This window comes from Streptopelia decaocto, assembly GCF_964273445.1.
Source record: "Streptopelia decaocto genome assembly, chromosome: 7".
NCBI classification, from domain to species: domain Eukaryota; kingdom Metazoa; phylum Chordata; class Aves; order Columbiformes; family Columbidae; genus Streptopelia; species Streptopelia decaocto.
This window is the reverse complement of record NC_138661.1, coordinates 44,409,329-44,431,128: the sequence shown is the minus strand read 5'-3', so window position 1 is coordinate 44,431,128 and position 21,800 is coordinate 44,409,329. Positions and strand designations below refer to the sequence as shown.

At 43.5% G+C, this 21,800-nt stretch overlaps 1 protein-coding gene across 2 annotated transcripts; it reads left to right on the top strand.

The window, feature by feature from the left end:
- The first annotated feature begins 430 nt into the window (after window positions 1–430).
- On the top strand, window positions 431–19,438 carry LOC309442831 (1-aminocyclopropane-1-carboxylate synthase-like protein 1). Of its 2 annotated transcripts, none has more exons than XM_082059110.1 (15): window positions 431–1,653; window positions 2,782–3,395; window positions 4,889–4,948; window positions 7,619–7,689; window positions 8,213–8,282; window positions 9,420–9,486; window positions 9,948–10,042; window positions 10,588–10,665; window positions 11,670–11,770; window positions 12,462–12,551; window positions 13,589–13,634; window positions 13,784–13,925; window positions 14,482–14,624; window positions 15,008–15,161; window positions 15,380–19,438. In XM_082059110.1, exons 1-15 carry the CDS (start codon window positions 1,017–1,019, stop codon window positions 15,676–15,678), a joined length of 2,667 nt encoding a protein of 888 aa, XP_081915236.1. In that variant the 5' UTR covers window positions 431–1,016; the 3' UTR covers window positions 15,679–19,438. The 2 variants fall into 2 exon arrangements, with proteins under 2 accessions (XP_081915236.1, XP_081915235.1); XM_082059109.1 differs by having other exon boundaries at window positions 432–1,653; window positions 9,945–10,042.
- Window positions 19,439–21,800: the final 2,362 nt, after the last annotated feature.

The following is a 21,800-nucleotide window of genomic DNA, read 5'->3' as shown; positions in this document are numbered from 1 at the left end:
ACCCAAGCCGGGGCCACGCCCGCACAGACCGCCCATCACACACCAGCCTCCACAGATCCCCCAACCGCTCCGCCAGTGAACCGGGCCCGGGGAAGCAGCTCTGCGGGGGCAGCGTGAGCGGGGTCGGCCTCTTCGCCGACGAGGAGGTGCCCTGCCCCGCCAGCACCGCTACCGAGGGCTCCCGCCTCGCCCTGTGCGGCAGCCCGAGGGATGAATGCGGGCGAGGCGGTGCCGAGCCGTGCCTGGCAGCGCTGGGCGGGGACGGGCGGGCGGTGAAGGGCAGCGGGGCGCCTCCCCCGGGCGGCGCGGCTGTGGCACGGCTCAGCTCGGCGTGGTACGGGCCGGCACAGCACAGCACGGCACAGCACGGCACGGTGCTGCCTGCCTGCCGCCGCGCCGGGGGCGGGAAGAGGGGCGGGGCAGGGACCCCGCGGTGCTGCGCGGAGCCCGGCGCGGACCCGGGAGCGCAGCCAGTGCCCGGCACGGACTAAAGTTATCCCGGAATAAGGCTGCACGCATGTGCGTCACCCCGGATGTGAACATGGGGCCCGGCTCCCCGCTAGCTCGCTCCGCCCGGCTCTAGCGGATGGGCTAAACCGAGCCGTGCCGGGGCGAGCCGGGCCGTGCCGGGCCGGCGGCCGTACAGTCCGGTAGGGGCGGGGACGAGCAGGGTCGCCCGGGCGCCCTCGAGGGCCAAGGTGCGAGAGCCCCGTCCCGGCGGGGGGCCTGGCCCCCCGAGCGGGGGTGGGCCGGGGACCGGGGCAGGGGCAGGTGCGCCGCCCGGGCGGGGTCGGGCCGGGCCGAGCGGCGGACGGAACTCCCGGCGCAGCCCGCCCCGGGTGTCCCCGCCGTGCCGCCGCCGCCTTCCCCTTGCCCCCGGACCCCCTCGATCCCCCTTCCCGCCGCTGGCCCGGCGGGGCTCGGCCCGGGGGGGCTGGGCAGTGCGGGGGCTGCGCCCCCGGCCCGCCGGCGCCCCCGGCCTCGTCCCGCCGCCCCGCGGCCGGGACCCGGGAGCGATGGATTTTCGGGGCAAGAAGTATGAGCGCGGCAGTAACTGGTCGGACCCCGAGGTGGTGGAGCTGCTGCAGCTCTGGGCCGACGAGTCGGTGCAGATGGAGCTGGAGAGCTGCTTGCGCAACCAGCACGTCTTCAACCGCATCGCCGAGGTGCTGCGGGAGAAGGGCATCCACCGGACGGGCGACCAGTGCCGGGAGAAGATCAAGAAGATGAAGCTGGAGTACCGGCGCATCAAGGACAACAGCAAGGCCCCGCGAGGCGGGCGGACGTGGAAGTTCTACGAGGTGATGGACCGGGTGCTGACCAGCCGGCCAGCCCTGGCCTACAGCTCCCTGAGTGGCAGCATGATGGCTCAGCAGGTGCTGCAGGGCACCATAGTGGAGAGCTACCACCACCAGTTTCCCTCCTCGACCCTGCCCTTTGGACACTCCCAGCACCCTGAACTGATGGAAATCAAATGTGAGGAGGTGAACTCTGATGAACACTGCTTGACCCCAGAGCCCCCACCGTCCATGTCTTACCAGCAGGGCTCCCCTGAAGAACATGAGATGGAGAGAGCCTTTTTGGAGAGGGCCCAGAATGACTCTCCCATCTCCAGGGTGGAGATTCCCATTGAAACCAGTGTTTCACCTTCAGGTAGGGATAGCCTTTTACATTCCAGCATAAGGTTTCTGCCTGGTTTCCCAGAAAGATTATTTCTCTCATCTGGTTTTTGCACTGGTGTTTGGATCCTTATTTTTCAGTGTCCCAAAAAAGCTTTAAAGGAGAAGGCTGGTATCTGCAGTCGTAGTCTTCTGACCATTCCCAAAACATATCTTGCTGCAGATAAATAACATCTAAAATTACTGCACTAGGCTAAATATTGTATATGAAGTCCAAAGGGATCCTGAATTATGGCATGTCTGCCATAAGCCAGCCTAGGCATTTGAGCTACATTTCTGCGAATAATGCCGACAGTGGGAAAAAAAGAAGCATGCTTATTGGAAAAAAAAATGCATGCTTTTTGGTATTATTTGAATATCAACAGGGCTGTCTGAGGTCCTCATGTTGAATTATATCAGGAGACCTTCTTCTGCCATGGCTACACTATAAACCTGCAGGTGAAACTTTCATTTCATTCTTTTAAAATATTTTCAGGATCTAATCTTCTAGGACAGTCAGCAATGCAGACTATTTGGGAATCATAATTTCCTGGTTTTCTAAGCATTCATTAGGACTTGGAAAGAAGATGGTTTTGAAAGCCACCGTCGGAAACAGCTTATTGGTTTACAGGAGATGAGACTCCTGCACTGAAAGTGCAGTTGGTGGTTGCTTGGCTGCCACAAAGGGAAATCCTGGGGATTTCAGACTAGTCTAGTACAGGTTGATGGAGGATAATGGCATGATGGGGAAGAAAAGAGACAATAGCCAGTGTGAGGTTAATGTCTGAGATCTGGAAGAAATGCTATGTCCTATTTGCTGTGGTGATCTCCTTGCTGCTCCAGTGGAGGGAACTGACAATCATTCAGGGTAATTCAGAGGCCGAGTACAGAGCCAGGGCTGGGGCTGGCAGTGTAAGGAGGAGCCCAGCGTGTGAAGTTAAAAACAAGCTTCAAAGTCGCAAACTTCAAGATGTACCTGACAGGTTTTACTTTGGTTTTCCTGTAAAACCCTACAGTATTATCGGTGTTTTCTAGGAAAGGCAGGAGAAGGCAGCAAAGCAAGTCCACGCCACATTACTGTCTTTGTGTTTAATTTTTCTTCCTTGCTTCTGCATATTGACAGGTTTCAGTGAGCCCAACATGGCAAACTCATCACGGATCCAGAATGTTGTTCCCCGGCCTGGCTTCTCTGCCTTGCATCGGCTGAGAAAAAAGCGGAAAGGCCAGCGCGTGAAGGATCCACTGGATGATCTCTTGCTGAAGACCCTGACATCTCAGCGGGCCATGGAAGAGCGCTTTTTGCAGATGGAAGAACGCCGATTTCAGCGAGATTTGGATGTGGAGGAGCGTCGGATGCAGCTGGAGCAGCGCCGGTTTGAACTGGAGCGGGAGCATGAGTTCCGCATGTTCAATGTCTTTGCTCAGATGCTCAGCATCCTAAAGCAGAGCCATAGTGGCTCCTCCTCCTCCGCTGCGATTCCTCGGGGCTTGGACTTCAGCCAGGCACTGTCTGAAATGACTGGAATGGGAGGAGGAGGGGGCAACCCACAAGAGATGAGGGCTCGGCTGCTTCCGGAGAGGAGGGTTGACATGCACGGCCTCTGTAACCCCAGCGACTTCCACAGAAGCCCCTACCTCTCAGCTCGCGGCAACATTGCCAACCTTTTTTGTGGCTCCACTGAGGAAGGGTACAAAGCTTATCATGCTGACAAGTATGATGAAGACAAGAACCCCAATGTGAGTGAGAGCCTCAAAGTGTTTTTCCTGGTTTTGTTGCTAGGAAAAAAACTTTCATAGAGATTTGCTGACAGATCTGCTAAAGGTATGGGGTTTTTTTGACCTCACCTGGTACACAGTGGGTCAAGTTTTTTGAGGAAGAGAAATAAAAAGTAGCTTTGCAGATCATCGATATATCAAAGATGAATGTCGCATTCAGTTCAGGTTTGCATGCTCTGTATTCCATATCAGGCACCAGTAGCAGTAGTAGACCTTGAAAGATGGAAGAAATCTGCAGGAACAGAGGTCCTCATCACCTCTGTTGCTCACTGAAGACCATCTCTGATTATGATCTCATTATTGCAAGTAATGGGTGCAGGAAAACAAATAAGTAGTAGACTATTTTTTGTTTGGTTGTGTTTTTTTTGTTTTGTTTAGATTACCTTTAACTAATGCTCAGCACTTTTTCTGCCTGTTTATGCTGGGCTGTTCAGTTATAAGTAGCTCATCAGACCCCTCTTGTGGCACAAAGGCTGAGTGTTAATACTTCATGGCATTTTATTATGGAGTAACAAATATAGCAAATATAAGTAATGATTTATATGTGGATTACTTTTAAATAGATCCCACATTCAGACACTGAACTACTTGAAACTTTAAAAATATTTTATTATTAGCCCTGACTCTAGTCACACCGTGTTGGGAGGTGAAAACTAGGTTTAAAATAGAAAAATGCAGTGAAGTTTTTCATACAAGGAGCATTATGAGGAACAAACTGCCTCTTCTACCAAATGTTGTCTATGTAGGAGGTAGGTTTTTTACAGAAATAACCTACAATTGGACTTGTGCTTTAGTAACATCGTAAACGTGCAGTTGCTTAGATTTCCCTTCTCATTAAAAAAAAAAAAATTATCTTCCAATAATGAAAATCTGGTAGTAGATTTGAACTCTTCAAGATCTAATGGAGTGCTAAATAAGCAGGGCCAAATCCTAAACGTGGAACTGTAGGATCATCTTGCCAAAGGGAAAAATTTAATGTTTTAACCACTTTTCATGACTGCATGTTTATGTGGTTTCTGAGAAAATCAGTGAAGTGAAATGGTAAGGACAGATAAATGCTTTTAGATAAAGAAATGTATTCAAAACTTTGTTTAAAACTGCTGCAGAAGGGTAAGCCTCAGTTTTATCAGAATTGTTTTAGGGTTTCTTTTGTAGTTAGGTGTTTACTGGTGAGTGAATTCAAGATTAGGTAAACATATTCTGTAAAGAATTATAAACTGTTGGTACACATTCATTTACAGACAGTTTCTTGACTAAGAAGCTGAGGGCCTGGTGTATATGTGTAAACACACGCACATAGATACACCTTGAGTTATATATGGTGAAGTTTATGTGAGCTGTGTTTTGACTTTTCCTGGGTAAGTTTTTGGGAGATAATTTAGTGAAGTGATAGCTAAGGTGACGTATGCACATGTTTTTTGTGTCTATAAACAATAAATGATTTCTTTTCCTAGGGTATAATAAACTTTGGCACCAGTGAGAATAAACTGTGCTTTGACCTAATGTCCAAGCGGGTAAGTCCTATTCCAAAACGAAATACTGAATTTAGTGCATAGTTCCTCCTTGGTGCTTGCACTTCCCTGCAGTTATTGCTGTTGCTCAGTTTTCTCTGATAAAGTTTGTCAGTGTGAATATTTTATTTGTTGGAAGTCACTTTTCGATCTGGCTATTTGTACATTTATTGATGTTATTTTTCTGGGAGGATAGGAGCAAGAGTTTTTCTGTTCCTCTTCACGATGCGTTTCCCTTTGAGGGTGTACTTGGCTCAGAAAACTAAATTAAAATAAGATGCATTTTATTTTCTCCTGCTGACAGTAGTTAGTTTAATACAGATGTTTTGAAATCAGTTTTGAACTTTACTTGATTTCAAGGATCTTCACATCTGTCCATTATAAAGTCACTCGTTTGGGACACCCAGTTCTGAACTCACCCGCGGTGTGAGGGTGGCAGCAGTGAATGGTGGCAACTCTTGACATCTCTCGAAATCAGACTGGGTCAGCTGCCATCTGCTCCCTTGGTTCAGTTGCACCGAGGCATGAAACGTGGCACAACTCAAAAAGTAGTAAAAGTCAAAAAACCACAACAGAACAGTGCTGTAGAGGAATGTTTCATGGTTTCCATTAGACCCAGTGCGCAGGTGCAGCCTGTGAGGCAGGCAGGCGGGTGTTTCTCCCACCTGGAGATGTCTGTGGGGAGGGAAGGTGGCTCAGGGTTGGACAGTCGGCCTTTGCAGTTTGAAGTTTGTGGTTGCTCCCGTTCCACCAATTCCCACCCTCAAAATGTTCCTTGTTTTATTTCTGCCTGCCACTCCACTGCCTCGGGGGGACGCTACCCCACCACTCCACCTTCCAGCTAAAAGAACAGGTAAGGCAAGGCTACTGCCTGCACAAAAAAGACGCCTTCTAGGCTGCGTAGGTGGTGCCTTCCTTCCTTCACTGTCCTTTTCCCTTAGAACTAACACCAAGCCTGCAGTAAGTAGTGCAGAGGGAGATGGTAGTCAGATGCAGCTTAATTAGCCTTATTATGAAAATGAGCTAAGACTTTGTCGGCTGTAGTGAGAGGAGCCATCACGCTTGTGGCATCACGTTGAACAAATATATTGTTACTACCTTCTCCGTCATCACAGCCTGGAGTTCCAGTGTGGACTCACTGTGTGCAGCACCAGCTGGGATTGTAGGGAGATAATTTGTTGCTATTTGGGATGACAAATACTGTGTCCACTGGATAAAGTAATATATCAGGTTTCTGTCTTCAACTGTTGATGCTTACATTACAGAATATTTTGTGGTGTGAGATCTCAGATGGTCTTAGTTTCAGTTGGCCCATCTGGTTTCCTTAGCCCTTAATGCATTACCTCTGAGGGTTTTCCTCTTTATTATTATATAGTCATTTTTGGCCAAGTCTGCTTATACATTTTATGTTGCATCCTCTAGAAAAGTTTAGGAGAGAGATCTAAAGAGGCACAGTTCTGTGCTCATAGGCTTCAAGAACATCTACAGCTGAATAAAGAAACTTTAGTTTTATAATATCAGGTTGTAATTCTGCATGGAATAAGGACAGTGTCTTTAAACCCCAGAGCTTGGCACCAGTTATTAAAACACCCATACAGAACATTTTGGTTTTGTTATTATGTGAGAAACTCACACTGCATGTTGCATTTCCCTCTTCCCTTTCACTATCACCTACTTGTCGTGTCCTCCCACCCTCACCTTTTTTAATATTAACTCAAAGATTTGGTTGCCATTAAATAGTTGGAAGGTATGTTGTGTGTAATATTTGTTTATTCCATTTCTGTTTATGTAAAATGTCCTCTCTGCTGATATCACAGCTGTGCTTTCCCATGCAACTTCATAGAACTGGATTATGTGAAACACTGATATTTACAACCTTGAAAATTTTGAGATAAGAACAGTGTGCATACTTTATCTAAATATAAACATTTAAAAGGGCTCCACAGTTGAGGTGATTCTGACTTTGAGATCAGAATGAACTCCCAATAAGGAACAAAGTGCCTGCCCTGGGAAAGAAATACGAAGAAGATAATTTCATTTTTCTCCTGTCTTTTGAAAGCTCCCATTGCACTTCAGTACTTATCAAAACTTATCAGAGTTATAGATCCAAGTGAGCTGCAGTAACCTGGAACTGAGATGTAAATGAAAGCTAGAATTCATTTAAAAAGTTAGTATACTGAAAGTTTATGAAAGAAAATATGTGTCTGGCTGTGATTCAAAATCCTTTCTATCTCTTTCTGACAGTCTAGACCTGAGCTTTCACAATTGGGACTTCCCAGCTGAAAGCTTTTGTCACCAGAGCTGAGGCAAAACTCTCTTTGGGACTTTTTGCATTGCTTCATTTGCTGAGAAAGTCTTCTGCAGGCATCTTGGTCATGAGCATTGTGTGTATTGCCTGTAGATCTCCATGCAGCGAAATTTTGTCTTCGATGACTTAGCAGAAGCCCATACTTCACATAACCCGAAGTTATCGCTGATCAGTTTGCTGGTCTTTGCTTCTCCAAGCTGCATTCATTTAGATGGTCAGTGGCTTTCTCAATCCAGTTTTACAACTGTTGAAGTTGCATGTGTGTGTGTGTCTATGCAGGTGTATGCCTGTACTTGGATCCAGTCTATCTCTATGCTTCCAATATGAGTGACTGTGCTTTTAATGGTTCTTCTTGTTGCTCACAGCTGACACAGGCTGATATGAATCTGATGGAGCCTCTACTGCTTCAGTACCCCGACTGGAAGGGACATATGTTGTAAGTCTTATCTTTTCTGTAATGCTTCTCTTTTTGACTACTTACCTGATAAGCAGCATGGATGAATACAAATAGCTTCTGCTACACTCACTAGTTAAAACTTTTATAGGTCATTTAATAATATTTTTCTTTGCAGAACTGTAAATCAGCTGCCCTAGCAGTTCATCCAGTTAAAAATCCTGCTGTGTGAGAGAAGATGCAAGTTTTCTAAAGCAAACACAGTTTAAAAAGCACTGTATACTTTACCAAATCAGATAACTCCAAACAGTTCTCCAAGCATAGTGAATGCTTGAGGACTTCAGTCCTTCTCTTCTGTGCCTTGATTAAAGCTCATCAGAAATATGTGCACCTTTGCTGTGTGTAAAAGTCATGTCTTCGGCATGGGCCTGAGCTATCCTGTTTTCTAGCTATTTTCACCAGACTTTACTGTGTCCTGGCTTTATTTTTCTGAGATGTGCACCTGGGGAAGCCCAGCCTCTTGGAGAATAAGCTGAATCAATATTTGCTTTTGTGTCTTTCTCAGTTTACGGGAGGAGGTGGCTCGATTTTTGACCTATTACTGCAAGGCCCCTGCACCTCTTAAGGCAGAAAATGTGGGTAACCCACTTTCCATTGGTGTCTATTCTAATGTATTGCCATTTCTTGTCAAACAGTTTCATCTTTTTTTTTTTAATTTGTAACAAATGATTTATTAAGATTTCATCATGCAAATGGGATTGATTCATAGCCGTTTTAGTAGCTCTTGATGTACACTTCAGCCAAAATACTTTGGGTCTACTGTATAATTGCTTCACTTTGTCTTATATGTCAACTCCTCATGCCAGTGCTCTCAGGGGGCTTTACGTTTTCATCTCTTTATTCGGCTCTGGGACCTACTGTGCCTGTATCCCTCAGCCTTGACAAAGAATGCCCATTGTTTCAGTTGAGTTTGATTTCATCCCATTCTACTATTAAACCTCAGGACAAAAATCTGTAATTGAGCCCAGAGTAGTTTTAGCCTGTAAAAACAGACCTTTTCAAACTTTGCAGCAGTTTTGTAAGGAAGGCATCGAGACCCAAAACTCTGCAGGACTTGTTGACATGGGAAGGATGTGGTCTGGGCACAGGCAGCAGTGGAGCTCAGAGACTCAGTCCTGCCTCTGTCGAGTGCTGGAGGCAGCAGGAGCTGGTGCAGATGTTGCTTTTCCGGCTGCAATAATTCAGCAGAAGCCCGTAGTTCATGTGAACTGAAGTTACCACTGATCAGCTTGCTGATCACTGCTTCTCCAAGGCAGCAGATTCTGCCCAGTACTTGGAGTGAAATTCATGGGACCTGTGAGCATCCCTCTTGTAGAAGCAGGAATCAAACCTGCTCCTGTACAGGACAGTGGTTGCAACTTTCACACTAATTCGGCAGGAGGCTGGAGCTGCTGTTACCACAAAGAGACAACAACATATATTAGCTGATGAAAAGTAGTTTGCTTTTCTAGCAGTTCAGGACTGCTCCCCAATATTTTTCTAAATTGCTTATTAAAATCAAGAACAGCACCCAGACAAAGTGTTTCTGATGCAAAGAATGGGATTTAAGTTATTTCTGTCAGAAATGGCATTTCAGCAGTAAAATTCTGTGAACATCCATGCTAGAGAATTGGGGAGAAAATATATTTCAGTTATATGGTCAGAAATTATTATTTTATAGCATTTTCTTTCTATGGACAGATTTATCACTAGCCTCTCTCTTTCTTCTGTAGGTCATTGTTTTAAATGGTTGTGGCTCTTTATTTTCTGCATTAGCTACAGTTCTTTGTGATCCAGGGGGTAAGTGGATGGTTGGGAGATATTTTTAATGTTTATTTTTGCTGGGAAATTGTGTGTTACTCTGTTTAAATATTATTTGACAGAAGTGAGGTAGTGGAATTGGTGTTGGCCTACTGCAAAGTTCTTGTTTCCTGCAAGACTGTTCTGTGAAATTCATCATTGCCGTGGTCTGCAGGTGTCACGCACTCACACTTGGTGTCTTACCCTGTCTGCCTTCACTGTTTTCTTGGGGCCCTGTTTTAGTTTGTTAGGTTAAATGTGGGCTATACTGATGTTATTTGGGTTCTTGCAGAAGATTAAAGAATTAATGTAAAAATAAGGTGTAGAAAAAGGCAGTAACATTATGGTGTTTCCAAAGTGCACAGATGTAAAAAAGCTTTCATGTTTAGCTGAAGTACAGTAGAAGAGAGAGAAGGACTGTGGCCTGTTGATAACCACGTTTGTTTTCTCGGTTCCAGAAGCTGTTCTGATTGCTACTCCCTTTTATGGTGGTATCATCCAGAGTGTCTTCCTCTATGGTAATGTCAAGCTGGTGTATGCCTATTTAGACAGTAAGGTAAGATGTGAGGGAAGGGAATGCCAACCTCTGTAGTTAAAATATAGTTGATACTGGAAGGTGCCAAGCTTTGGGAACCTCTGAAAGCCGTCCTCAGAACAGGCATAGGCTGCAGCCCATGGGCGTCTTCCCTGTTTATCGCTGAAAAACTGGACACACAATTTGCAAGAAAGTTGTTCAAGACCATAAATCTGTATTCCAGTCTTGTATTTTACTCTGAATAACTGCTCTTGAGAGGAAAAAAAATAGCCATTTTGAACCTTGGAGACAGAAGTATGTACTGTCCTGCTTAAGATGGTTCCAGGCGTGGAAGAGCAGATGGAGATCTTGCATTGGTTTAGTTATTCAAGGATAACCAGAGAATTCTCTTGTGTGTGGCCAGCCTGTGATGAACATTTCTTCAATTTATTTACTTATTTATTCTCTCTGTAGTTTTAATCTCTCTGGGTTTTTATTTTCTTTTGGGGAACATTCCTCAGGGGATTGGCTCAAGGCAGATTCTATTGAAATAACTTAGCCTTTTTTATCTTCGTGATGTCTTTCAGATAACTGGAACAAGTACTCGGCCTTTTCAGCTTACAGTGGAAAAACTGGAAAAGGCCTTGCAGGATGCCAGAGCAGAGGTGAGTGTAGCTGAGCTTCATATTACCAGTTAAGTCTACAATATGTTTGAAATGGCAGGTCCCAGAAGTTGCCCAAAGATCAAGACATTTTCAAAACCTAGCACCTGGCTTTCTGATTGTCCTTGTAGACCACCTGAGATTAGGCTGCTTGCAAACTCGGGGGCAGTCTTAGGGGGAAACTCTTGGTGTTGTGTCCATCCAGTTTTGGTCGCAGCAGAAAGGATAAACTGGGAAACAGTGTACAAAGCACTGGAACTCATTCATATCACACAAAAAAAAAGTACTTGGGCTTGCATTGAAAGGTAGGGACTACTCAGGGTTTCTCCTTCAGGAAGGCCAGCCGAGTTACCTGAAAAGTGACTGCTCTACACAGTAGTGCAGATGAATCCACTAAGACCACCAAGAGTTTTTGGAGGAGGGAGAGAGCTGCAAATATAGAGGACAAATGCAGATGAGTATTGCCTTTCTGAAGAGTTAGTCTGTAAATTTGACATTTTCCTAAGCCCTATATATGTTTAGCTGCATATTTAGATCATTACTGGCTCTGACTTCTCCCTGAGTGTACTCTCAATGAGAACAGTTTGCATCCATATCACCTAAATTCCTATCTTTCTTGACTCATTCATGGGCAATCTTCAGTAATTTGTTACTTCCCAATTACTGATACAGCTCAGAGAAAGCTCTCTTCCATGCTGAGAATATGTGAGAGCATCTTTCTCATTAATTGGTTGATTAGATGGCAGTGGTTGGGGCAGACTCCCTCTTTTCAAAATTGTAGATTCATTCTATAATCTTTTCCTCAGTTTACTTTGGAAATTATATAATTGTTAAAAAATCTTAGTTTGTGGTTTAAAGTTTTCCCATACAAATCTAATCTTTGAGGTGAAAAGTGAACGTGGAAGCTTAAGGGGAATCTTGTATCACACTCACTGCTGAAGTAGAGTGGCTGATAATTTATCCCATGATGGGTACTCTCTTAATACTGCATTACTTGTGTTCTGCAGGGTGTCACTGTAAGGGCCCTAATTCTTCTGAATCCCCAAAATCCCCTTGGGGACATCTACTCCTTGTCAGAGCTATGGGATTACCTGGAATTTGCCAAAAGGTATGTTGGTTTGAAAGGCTGAGGCATCCTGAGTCAGATACAGCTCTCAGAATCTGGTGGATTGCTCGCTGTTCCTGAATTTATCTGTAAATATCTTCTAATTCAGGCAGTCTGTTCTTCACACACAGTGGTGGGCTTAAGGGAGGAGAGGGAAATGGTGGGGACAAGGAAGTGTGGACCATACAGCCATCTGGGGTGGCAAAGCAGCTTGCATCAAGGAATGCAAGCTTTATTTATTGGTAGTCCTAGCAAACACCATTATGCTCTGCTTCTTTGGTAGGAAACTGAGTTCCTTTCCTTGCAATTTCTCTATATGTGCAGAGGAAAAGAAATAGATGAATATGGGCTTCCAGCTTCATCATGGTTTGTGCATACTCTCTGAAATTTTTCAATTCTGAGCAGACGATGGTACAACTTATTCTAGATGGGTAGTACATGCAGGAGTTAGCTTTCACTAGTGCATTGAGAATGACTGAATTTTTATATTATTATATGGTTGCAATGTGTGACATGTGGATATATCTCAATGTACGCATGATAGACCTTATGAGTTGTGAAAGAAATGCTTCTGTTGTGCAAAACTTGATGTCCCTCTTCTGTGTATAATGCAAGTCTTTGCAGTCCAGAATTTATCTCTGCTTCTAAACCAGAAGCATCCTTCTTTTGTAATCTCCATTTTGTCCTTTTGCAGACATGAATTGCATGTGATAGTAGATGAGATCTACATGCTGTCAGTTTTCGATGAATCAGCCACGTTTCACAGTGTCCTAGGCATGGACAGGTAAAATCAGCTCCTACTTCCCTGGCCATCTTCTAGTGACGGTTCAACATGATGCCTTGCTGAGCACTTGTGACTGGAAGTTAAGTCATGAGCTAGCAAATTCTGAATCTGCCTTAGGCTGATTTATATTTTTTGTAATTTCTGAATGGCAAATGCATTTTGTCAAGTGCAATCTAGCAAGTAAAAAATGGTAGTTGTGGTACACTTTTCAATGTGTGCTTTGGTATTTGCTTGCCACAGTTCCCTGAACTGGAAATAGATGTTACATTTGTTAAGAGTGAGGCTTTTCTTCCTACGTAAACATTGTTACCTTGTTCCCACATTTCTGTTGGTGCCTGTGAAGACTTTGTGTTGCTGTTTACTTTCTGCTTTTTGTACAATAGTCATGGATCAGAGCACTATTACAGACTGGAGAATGGGTTTTATTAGGTATGAATGTAATGAGATGAAAAATTATGTAAATCTCACCTTTAAAAAAATATGGTGTGGTTATTTTCTTTTCTTTTCTTTTTTTTTTTTATTTTTTTATTTTTTTTAATTTTTAAATTGCTAGTTTATACCAGTGGTACTATCTCTCTTTTTGTGCTATCTTGCAAGAAAATAAAATACACTTGATTAAGTGTTAGCTCAGTGTTGCTGGGCTTGCATGTACAACATTGTGAGAGAAGAATTTTATCTCCTGCAAAATATTGGGGTTTGAAAGAAAGAAAATTACTTTAAATTCTTGGCAAATACATTGGCACAGGCCTGCTTTCTAGCATTATATGTGAAAGCTTCATAAGTGGAGGAAATCTGCACATGAAATATAGCACTTGCCAGTACCTGTATATCTGAAATATTTAAAAGTCCTGTCTAAAACTACTTCCTAGCTTCTAAAGTTAGGTTGGATTTGAATTTTCCCTGCTTGATTGATGTTCCATGCTGCACTGTCTGTCGTTGTGTAATGCTGCCTCTCTGTTTCTGCAATGCTGCACTGGTCATCCAAAAGCTTCAGCACCTATGACACTAACTGCCCATCTGCATCCTTCTACATACAGATTGCCTGATCCACAGCGGACTCATGTGATGTGGGGAATAACCAAGGTGAGCGCTGGTTGCCCCCATGTCGCAGCTCCCTGGCTGGCATGGCTGGCCTGGTGTCCTCAGGTTCCTCCTGCTGGAAAGAACAAGGCAGCAGTAATAGGATCCTGGTCTTCCTGTGCAATAAGGTCATCTCTTTGTGCCTCCTGCAGGATTTTGCTGTCTCTGGGATTCGTTTTGGTACTTTATATACAGAGAACCAAGATGTTGCTAATGCAGTGGCTTCTTTGTGTTATTTCCACGGGGTTTGTGGACCTGTCCAGCACAAAGTTGCACAGCTGCTTAGAGACAGAGGTGAGTCAGTAGCTTCATGTATGATCCTCTGCTGTTCTCTGTATTTTGGTATCTGGGGGATCTCCTCTTCTTACTTTCCTGAATGTTTGTACAGCTTAATTGACAGTCTTCCATAATCCTGAAGCTGCCCATGTAACACGTGGCTGACAATTCTACAAAAAAGGAAGATTGCTGCAGAGCTCCTGATCAGCAGAATTAGAAGAACAGCTTTGAAGAAGTGTGATAGCTATTTATATAGAAATAGACAGTGTTGTGTAGAACCAGCTGGATTTCTAGCTTTGTCCTAGATGGAGTGCTACTAGTCCACAACAACTAAGAGCTATGAATGTAGGGAAGCTTCCTCAGAAAGGTAAAAAAGATATTATTCTGTATAGACGTGAAACTATTATATAGTTCTTGCCCCCCTTTTTGCTTTTTGAGGAAAGAGGAAACAAAAATAGGAGGTGAAGGGTGAAATGGAAAAAGGCATTGTGAGTGTTTTGGAATCTTTGACAGATCTGAATTCTTTGTGAATTTGTGATTTGTTTTTTTTTCCTTATCTTCTCCTTCTGGTCAGATTGGATCAACCAGGTCTACCTGAGGGCCAACCACGCCCGCCTAAAAGCTGCCCATACATATGTGACAGATGAGCTGAAGACACTTGGGGTTCCTTTTCTCAACCGCAATGCAGGCTTCTTTGTCTGGATTGATTTCCGAAAGGTTGGTAGTCTTAGGAAGGGCGGCTTCTCCTGGGATGAGGGCAGGCACATGGTGCAACTGCATCTAGAGGAGAGTTTTGTATTGTGATAAGTGTCTTGTTAAAGCCCCATCTGTTTTCTGATAAGCAGAGGGAAGGGCTGCCTGGTACTTCTGTCCATTCTTTGCCTTTCGTCTGTCTGTGCATTTCCCTCCTTGCAGGAATCTTAGTGCTCTCAAGCCACTTTCCTCCCCATTTCTTCCTTTATATCACAACTGCTGTACTTCAGAGGTAAAAGGTGTCTCCCCTGGCCTTTGCAGACCTCATGGGAATCACAAGTTCATGAGGATCTCAGTGAGTTAGCCTATGTGTTACTAACCTCTGACCCTTCTGCTGACTCTCCTAGTACCTTAGGACAGGCACATTTGAGGAGGAGATGCTGCTCTGGAGGCGTTTTCTGGATAACAAGGTCCTCCTGTCCTGTGGTAAAGCCTTTGAATGCAGTGAACCTGGATGGTTCCGCATCATCTTTGCTGACAAGACTCACCGGCTACAGTTAGGTGAGTAGTGTTTTCTTCTCTTTTTCCTCTCACAGGAATTTCTGCAGCACTGTTTCCTCCTCTCCTTAATCCTAAACTTATGCTGTTATTATTATCCTTGTCTTCTCCATTTTTCATCCCTTTCCTTCCATGCTCCCATTGTTCTGTATCTGACAGATCTGGGGACACTTGTGGCTTAAACTAATCCACTAGCATTTCTCCTCTTTATACGACTGCAGGTATGCAACGGATCCGCAAGGTTTTGGAAGAGCGGGAGCGGGAGATACTGGCTGAGGAGAAGGAGCAGCCTTGTCAGTCAGATCAGGATGGCAAAGCAGACAGCACAAATGAAGTCATTTTTGTGTCTCGCCACCAGGAACCTACCTGTGCTGGTAGCTCCAACCTTGGTGACCTCATTGGCCTTCTGCAGCAACAAATGCGTTCATCCGACTGGCTACAGAAAAATACAGCTGAGCAGTTTGCACAGGAAAAGCCAGAGATCTACGAGGTGTTCAGCAAACTGGTGGGGAAGCAGTAGGGTTCAGTGTGCCCTCAGGGGGTTTCCTGAACAGTGACTGACCCAGGGCCCCTAACAGCTCAGCAGTGACTTCCAGCAAATAATATATTTTCTGTATAGCAAGAAAATAACTTTGTAAAACCCCTCTTCTCCCTCTGGTTTGAGATCTCTAATTTGTATTATATAGGTGGATTCCTTGGACTGGGGTGAGGGTAGGGAATGGTGGGGGTCGTGTTCGCCTGCTGCCCCCTGTCCTGCAGCATCATTGTATTTTGTATTTCATTTCTAATGAATATGCTCTTAACTCTCTTATAAGGTCCCGTGGTGTCATTTTTATGCTTCTTATTTCACTCCTTCCAGGGAGAAACTTGAGGTTGTTAAAATGTGTAAAGTCTCCCTTTTCCTGAATGATGATCAGATGTAACCAGCTATTTCAGGGCCAGAAGATGATGACTGCTTTCGCAAAGAGATGTTTGTAGGAGATAGAACCCAGTGTCAGCCCTAACGTAGCCTCAGCTAAGGGTGAATAAGTATGCGTATGGGTTCACCTGCATGCATGAGGCTCTTAGGACTGCGGTCATCTAGTCTGAGTTCTGTAAAACTTTTCATTTTGAGTTGCTTTCCAAGTCTAACCTCAGATTAGGCAGTATCCAACACCCTCAGTTGGTGAAATGCCCATTTTGTTTCTGTCCTTCTTCTTTTGTATTCCTATAAATAAAGAGCATCTGTTTGCCTCTTGGCACAGTGTCCTCAAAAGAACTAAGAATGGAGAGGCCATTGAAAGTAGATGTTCTTTCTGCAGACTTCCTATTCCTGGAAGTCCATCCCTTCTGGTTAGCAGTGAGGTGTATTAGCAGTACAATGCAGAGAATGCTGCTTCTACCACCATGCTAGGTCTACCTACTTTAAGCCTACTTGAAGGCTTCTAAGGTAATACCTTCCACTGTTATCAGGGTAATTAAGGTATTTTTTTGGCTATGTTTGTCAATTTGCAGGGTAGTTTTTTGACTAAACAATGTTCTTCAGTTTCTTCCCTCTCTTTTCTGTTTTAAAATACACTGTTTCTTGTATGATGAAGTATTTAAGTTGGAAAGCTTCTTTGACAGATACAAAGCTCTTGAATATCTGGTACTGTAAAATTTGAGGTGCATCTTAAAGGAATTTAAGCAGTTTTTTTCTGCCTGTGTATTAATCCAGAGTTCAAGGACATTGCCCATGAAAGCTGATTGGAAGTCTGCCTTTCTCCTCCTGTGATTTGTTCTAATAGTAACCAAGTTTCATCCTGACAACATTATGGAATCTGTTTATATAATGAGTTAAGAGAGGTGAAATATAAAATTTAGGCTAAATTCTGTGCTGTTCAAGCAGTTGGAATTTGCTGATCACAAGTGAAGAACTGTTACTACTCTTCTGATCAAGCCTCCAATATGAAATTGGAAAGGCAGGAAAAAAATCCTTGGTCCCATGAAATACGTGCATCTGGCTTAGATTTCTTCTCTGTAGGTCATTTAGGAGAAGCGTAGTGTTGAGAGTTAACAGGAAATTGAAATTATTTTTTGGTTCAATCTTCAAGTAAAACAGCTTTCATTGTATAGTCACTTTGTGAGGTGGGATGTCAGTGACTGGAGACTCACAATGGTACTGTTGTCACTCTTTTGGTTTTGTTCTTAGGCATTGTAGATTTGGGCAGATGGGTGTGCCCTGATAAGTGCCAAAAGCATATGTCTTTGTCATAAAGCAAATTACCAAGGCATACGTAGCAAATAATCAATGTGAGTGCACTTGGGTGAGGTGATGGTGGAGAATTGCCTGGACAGTGAGAAGGAGAGTCTGACCAGTGGCCGAGGAGAAGATGGTGCCGCATGTGGCGGCTGTTAGAAGCAATCAGTCCCTCTCTGACACCAGGGATGAGGCAAGTGTTGGGGAGATGATTAGTAAGATCAGTGTAAGAGGTAGTTACAAGCATCATATTTGCTTATGAGTTGGCACTTGTCTGTGTACAATATTTTTAAGTGCATTCTTTGATTATTATAATTTATTTTCCATTTGCTATTGGTTGTCCACAAATAGAACTATAGCACAAGATAGTTCTCCTTAATGGAATGGGAGGTGAGATGTACAGCCAAAACACAAATGGATTTACTGGCTTGCCCTTGCTTATTTATGTATCCTAAGGAAAGCTCTTCGAAATGAAGAACCAGGTAACACTGTGCAGGCATTGAAGTGTTTTTTCAGGGGATTCTGATAACAACCCATGAATTACTCATTTTCTTTTGGTGTTCTGGTCACCCCTATAGTTGGAGTGTGTCAATATACAATAATATATACAATAATAATGATTAGTATAATATGTTTTTCACCCACGTATATTTACTGCTCAGAAAGCGGGTTTATTGTACTGTCTCTGTGGAAGCAGCTACTAATGCACACCTCTCTGTAGGAAAGAGGGTGAAATACACTTTCAGAATCCTCACAGCTAATATAACATGGCCCGCAGACATTTCCATCTGAGCTTGCTGTAACTCAAAATAACAGGACAAACACACACTTTGTTGCATGGAATATTTTCCATGTTTTTTTCCAGGTTTAAAACCCATCTGAGGAGCTCTCCTCTGAGGAATGTTAGCTTGGTCACAGAAACTCAAAATATTACTGGAAATGAGGCTAGAGAGTAATGTGATGTTAGAAGTCTGCTGTTGGAGTAAGTAACATTTGTTTTGACCACACAAACCCCATAAATTTTGAAAATGGCCTTTACTGGTTGAAAAGAATTGGTAAACATTTAGAAAGTCTTCTGTGTATCTATAAAGAAGTTAGATTGACTCATTTGCTGTAAGAACACCCCGACAGAAATAATGCAGGCTCTGCCTGTACAAATTGTTTGTTCCTTCTGCTGTCTCCCTGTTAGATGTTTTCTCTGCTCACTGTTTCTCATCATTATTATTAATGGTCTTTTAATGTTTATTTGTATTTCTGTATGGCATATGTCTACAGAAAACCGAAACAGGTAGAGAATTTAATAAGGACTCTGTCTCTCACCCTCCCCCCCACCCCAATTTATTCCTTTTACCAGTTTGTCAAGTGATAGACAAACAGGGCAGTACCTGAAATGATGAAGCCAGTCAGATCTATATTTTTAAAAATTGATGCACTTTGTCTAAGACAAGAAATGCCATCAAAGATCAGTATAACACTGTCCCTTCATTGCTTGTGCCTATTATAATTAAACAAGATGATAAAATCCACCTTGCATGCAATTTGTGTGTTCAGGTTATCATTCATTTGAACACAGAGAGGATCCTAGATGATTTCATGATCATTGCCGTGTTCCAGTCTCTCTTTTTCTTTTTCCCCCCTTTTCTCTCGACTCCAGAGAAATGATCAGTGTTTTCAGGTTAGAAGTGGGAATTCCTGCACATCACAGCTCTCAGTCATAGAAACTTCCCTAACATACATTTCAGGTCTACCATTGCTGTGTCCATGCTCGTGGGAGGTGAGAATCTGTGAATCTCCAAATTATTAACTTGTGTTATGCCACAGTTAAGCGAACAGCATAGGTGGGGCCCATTCTAGGTAAATATTTATGAAGGATCATGCACGCTTTAGGAATTAATCTGTAAAGATGAGTTTTCCCTTACAGAAATTTAATATATCCCAAGCCAAATATCTGCAAGGGAAAATATTCACTGAAAATTTAATAGTTCTCTACCTTAACTGAAGAAGGGCAGCTGCTCAAATGTACTGTATGATAGATTTTTCTCTAAATAAATGCTAATACCTCGGTTGTTCTCTTTCTCTATTAGAATGCATCCAACGGAGCATACAGCTGGGCTGACTGCTGTGTGCTCCCCTCGCCCCCCCCCCCGTTTCTTAAAACCTTAAAACCCTTGGGCTCAAATTATCATTTATATTGACAATTTCTCTGCAGTCCTCCTCCAGTTACTTGGTTACAGAATCCCTCTGTTGCTCTTGTGCTGCTGGCAGAATGGTGACTTCATTTCATCGGAGACATGGTGGCACACAAGAGCTGGATAAAAAGCCTTCTCATGGAGGAAGGTACATGAATCATCCCCTGAAAATTTCTGGATCTGAAGTATCAGTCATGCAAAAGGGGTAAAGCTGCTTTTGCACTTTTAATTGCATATGCAGCTATTTTTGTAACATTGGCTTACCTAACAGGGGGCTGTTTTGGTTCTTTCTGAAGCAGCTCAGACCATACCATGAAGAACAGGCAAGATAACCTGCAAGGATACACATACAAAAATATGCATATTCCATCTGAGAAAAGCAGAGTGGCAAGATACACTCGTTCTTCATTCCAATTAATGCTTTATTTATTACAGACTTACATAAAACACTGGCAACTGTCCAATGACAAGATCCTAGATTATGTGCAGCTGACAAATGTACTAAAGAGTCTGAGATGGTTATAAATACTCTACTCTTTGTCCTCAGTTTGCCAGGATTGGTTATTTTTAGCAAATAGCCAGTCGACCTTATCAAAATGAAGAATCAAAAATAGTCTGGAAAAACACTGCAAGGAAAGGCTATTTTTAGCTCTCTGTCTATTCCCTACTGCTATCCAGCAAGATCTGATGGCACAGCTCATGCACGAGTGCTCAGTTATTCTAGGCAAATGCTTGTCGTGACCTGTTCTTTCCCTGAATACCTCACTGCAGAAAGCGTTCAATTGATTAAAGATTAATGCATCTGCAAACTGTGACAGCTGAAAGCTTTAGAGAGGGGAGAATATGCATCGACGAAGCGTTTTTATCTGCATGTCTCTGCCACGTTATAGTTTCTTTGAAGGGAACACTTGCCAACCGCATTCTCCTCATGTCTCACATCCTCCAGTGGGAGCTGCAGCAGCAGACCTCCAAAGTATATTTATATTTCTTTTTCCTTTCAATTCAGGAAGGCAATAGGGGAAGTAGAGTTACATCAGGCAGATCACTGTATTGACCAGCACCACTAGTAACAAATCAGCAGCACTGGGGGAGTACAATGGCCCGTCTCAAGAGATCAAACCATGCAATTGGCTGCTAGATAAAGTTTATTGATCAGAGTAATTATAAACTCAGCTGATACAAATAAAGGTATCATTTGGTTATAAGACATAAATCAACAAAGTGAACCAAGGCAATGATCTGGATGTTACAATATCCTGCTTTCTCTTATACTAGAAACTCTTTAATCTAGTCCGTTACCTTATATATTGGTAGTAGCCATTAACAATTTTTTCAGAAGAACTATGATATTTTAGTTATGTTATGCCATACCTTGCAAATAAGGTGGAAAAGATGTCCCCAAGGCATTAGTTTCCCCCTTCACATTTGCCTTTTAAAATTTTCTCCTTTTATTACAAAGGCATTTTCAGAATATGCTGCTTCCAGCACTGACTGCATAAGGTGTAGCATAATTTCACATGCAGTTGCTTTACATGTCTGGAGACATAGTAGGAAAAGGCTCTCTGAGTGTTTCTTTCTCTTCTGTATACTGATCATCCCAGCAGAAAATACATGATGTTGTATGCGACAGCAGGGAAATGTATGATGTGATGGTAAAGCCCTTAAAAAGAAATTCCCATATGACCCCCAATGAGTCATCTAAGGCTGGATGTAAAAGGGCAAAGGAAAGAGTGGTAAAGTATCTGATTTCTCTTATACCTTTATAGAAATTGATAGCCTGTTATCCAGTTGCTGATGAATATTTTTACAAGCTATAAATGGCAACCAGGAGTCTAAAAATAGATGGTGCACTGCAGACTTGTCTGGCTTAGCTACATCACTAGAATATAAACAGGCTCCCTGATGTAGTTTCAGGGAAATCTCTATCAAAACAGGCTACATTCTCCATTTTTCTTGCTATTTTGAAATAAAATAGCTGATGCTGCTTGCACTTCTTTAATTCTAGCTTTTAATAGCATTGCACTGCTCTCCAAATTTTCCTATAGGGATGAAACCACCATGAAGCCTCTGTGAATGTTGCAGCTGCAATTGATGCGATGCCCTTTCTTCTCCCCGGCAGAGCAGGGAGGCAGAGGAAGCGCCTGCGGGCACTGCCTGGACTGGCTCAGGCTGCGCTTGGTGGCGCCCGGCCCCACGTGGACCTACCACTGTCCCCGTCACACGGGGCGGCTGCAG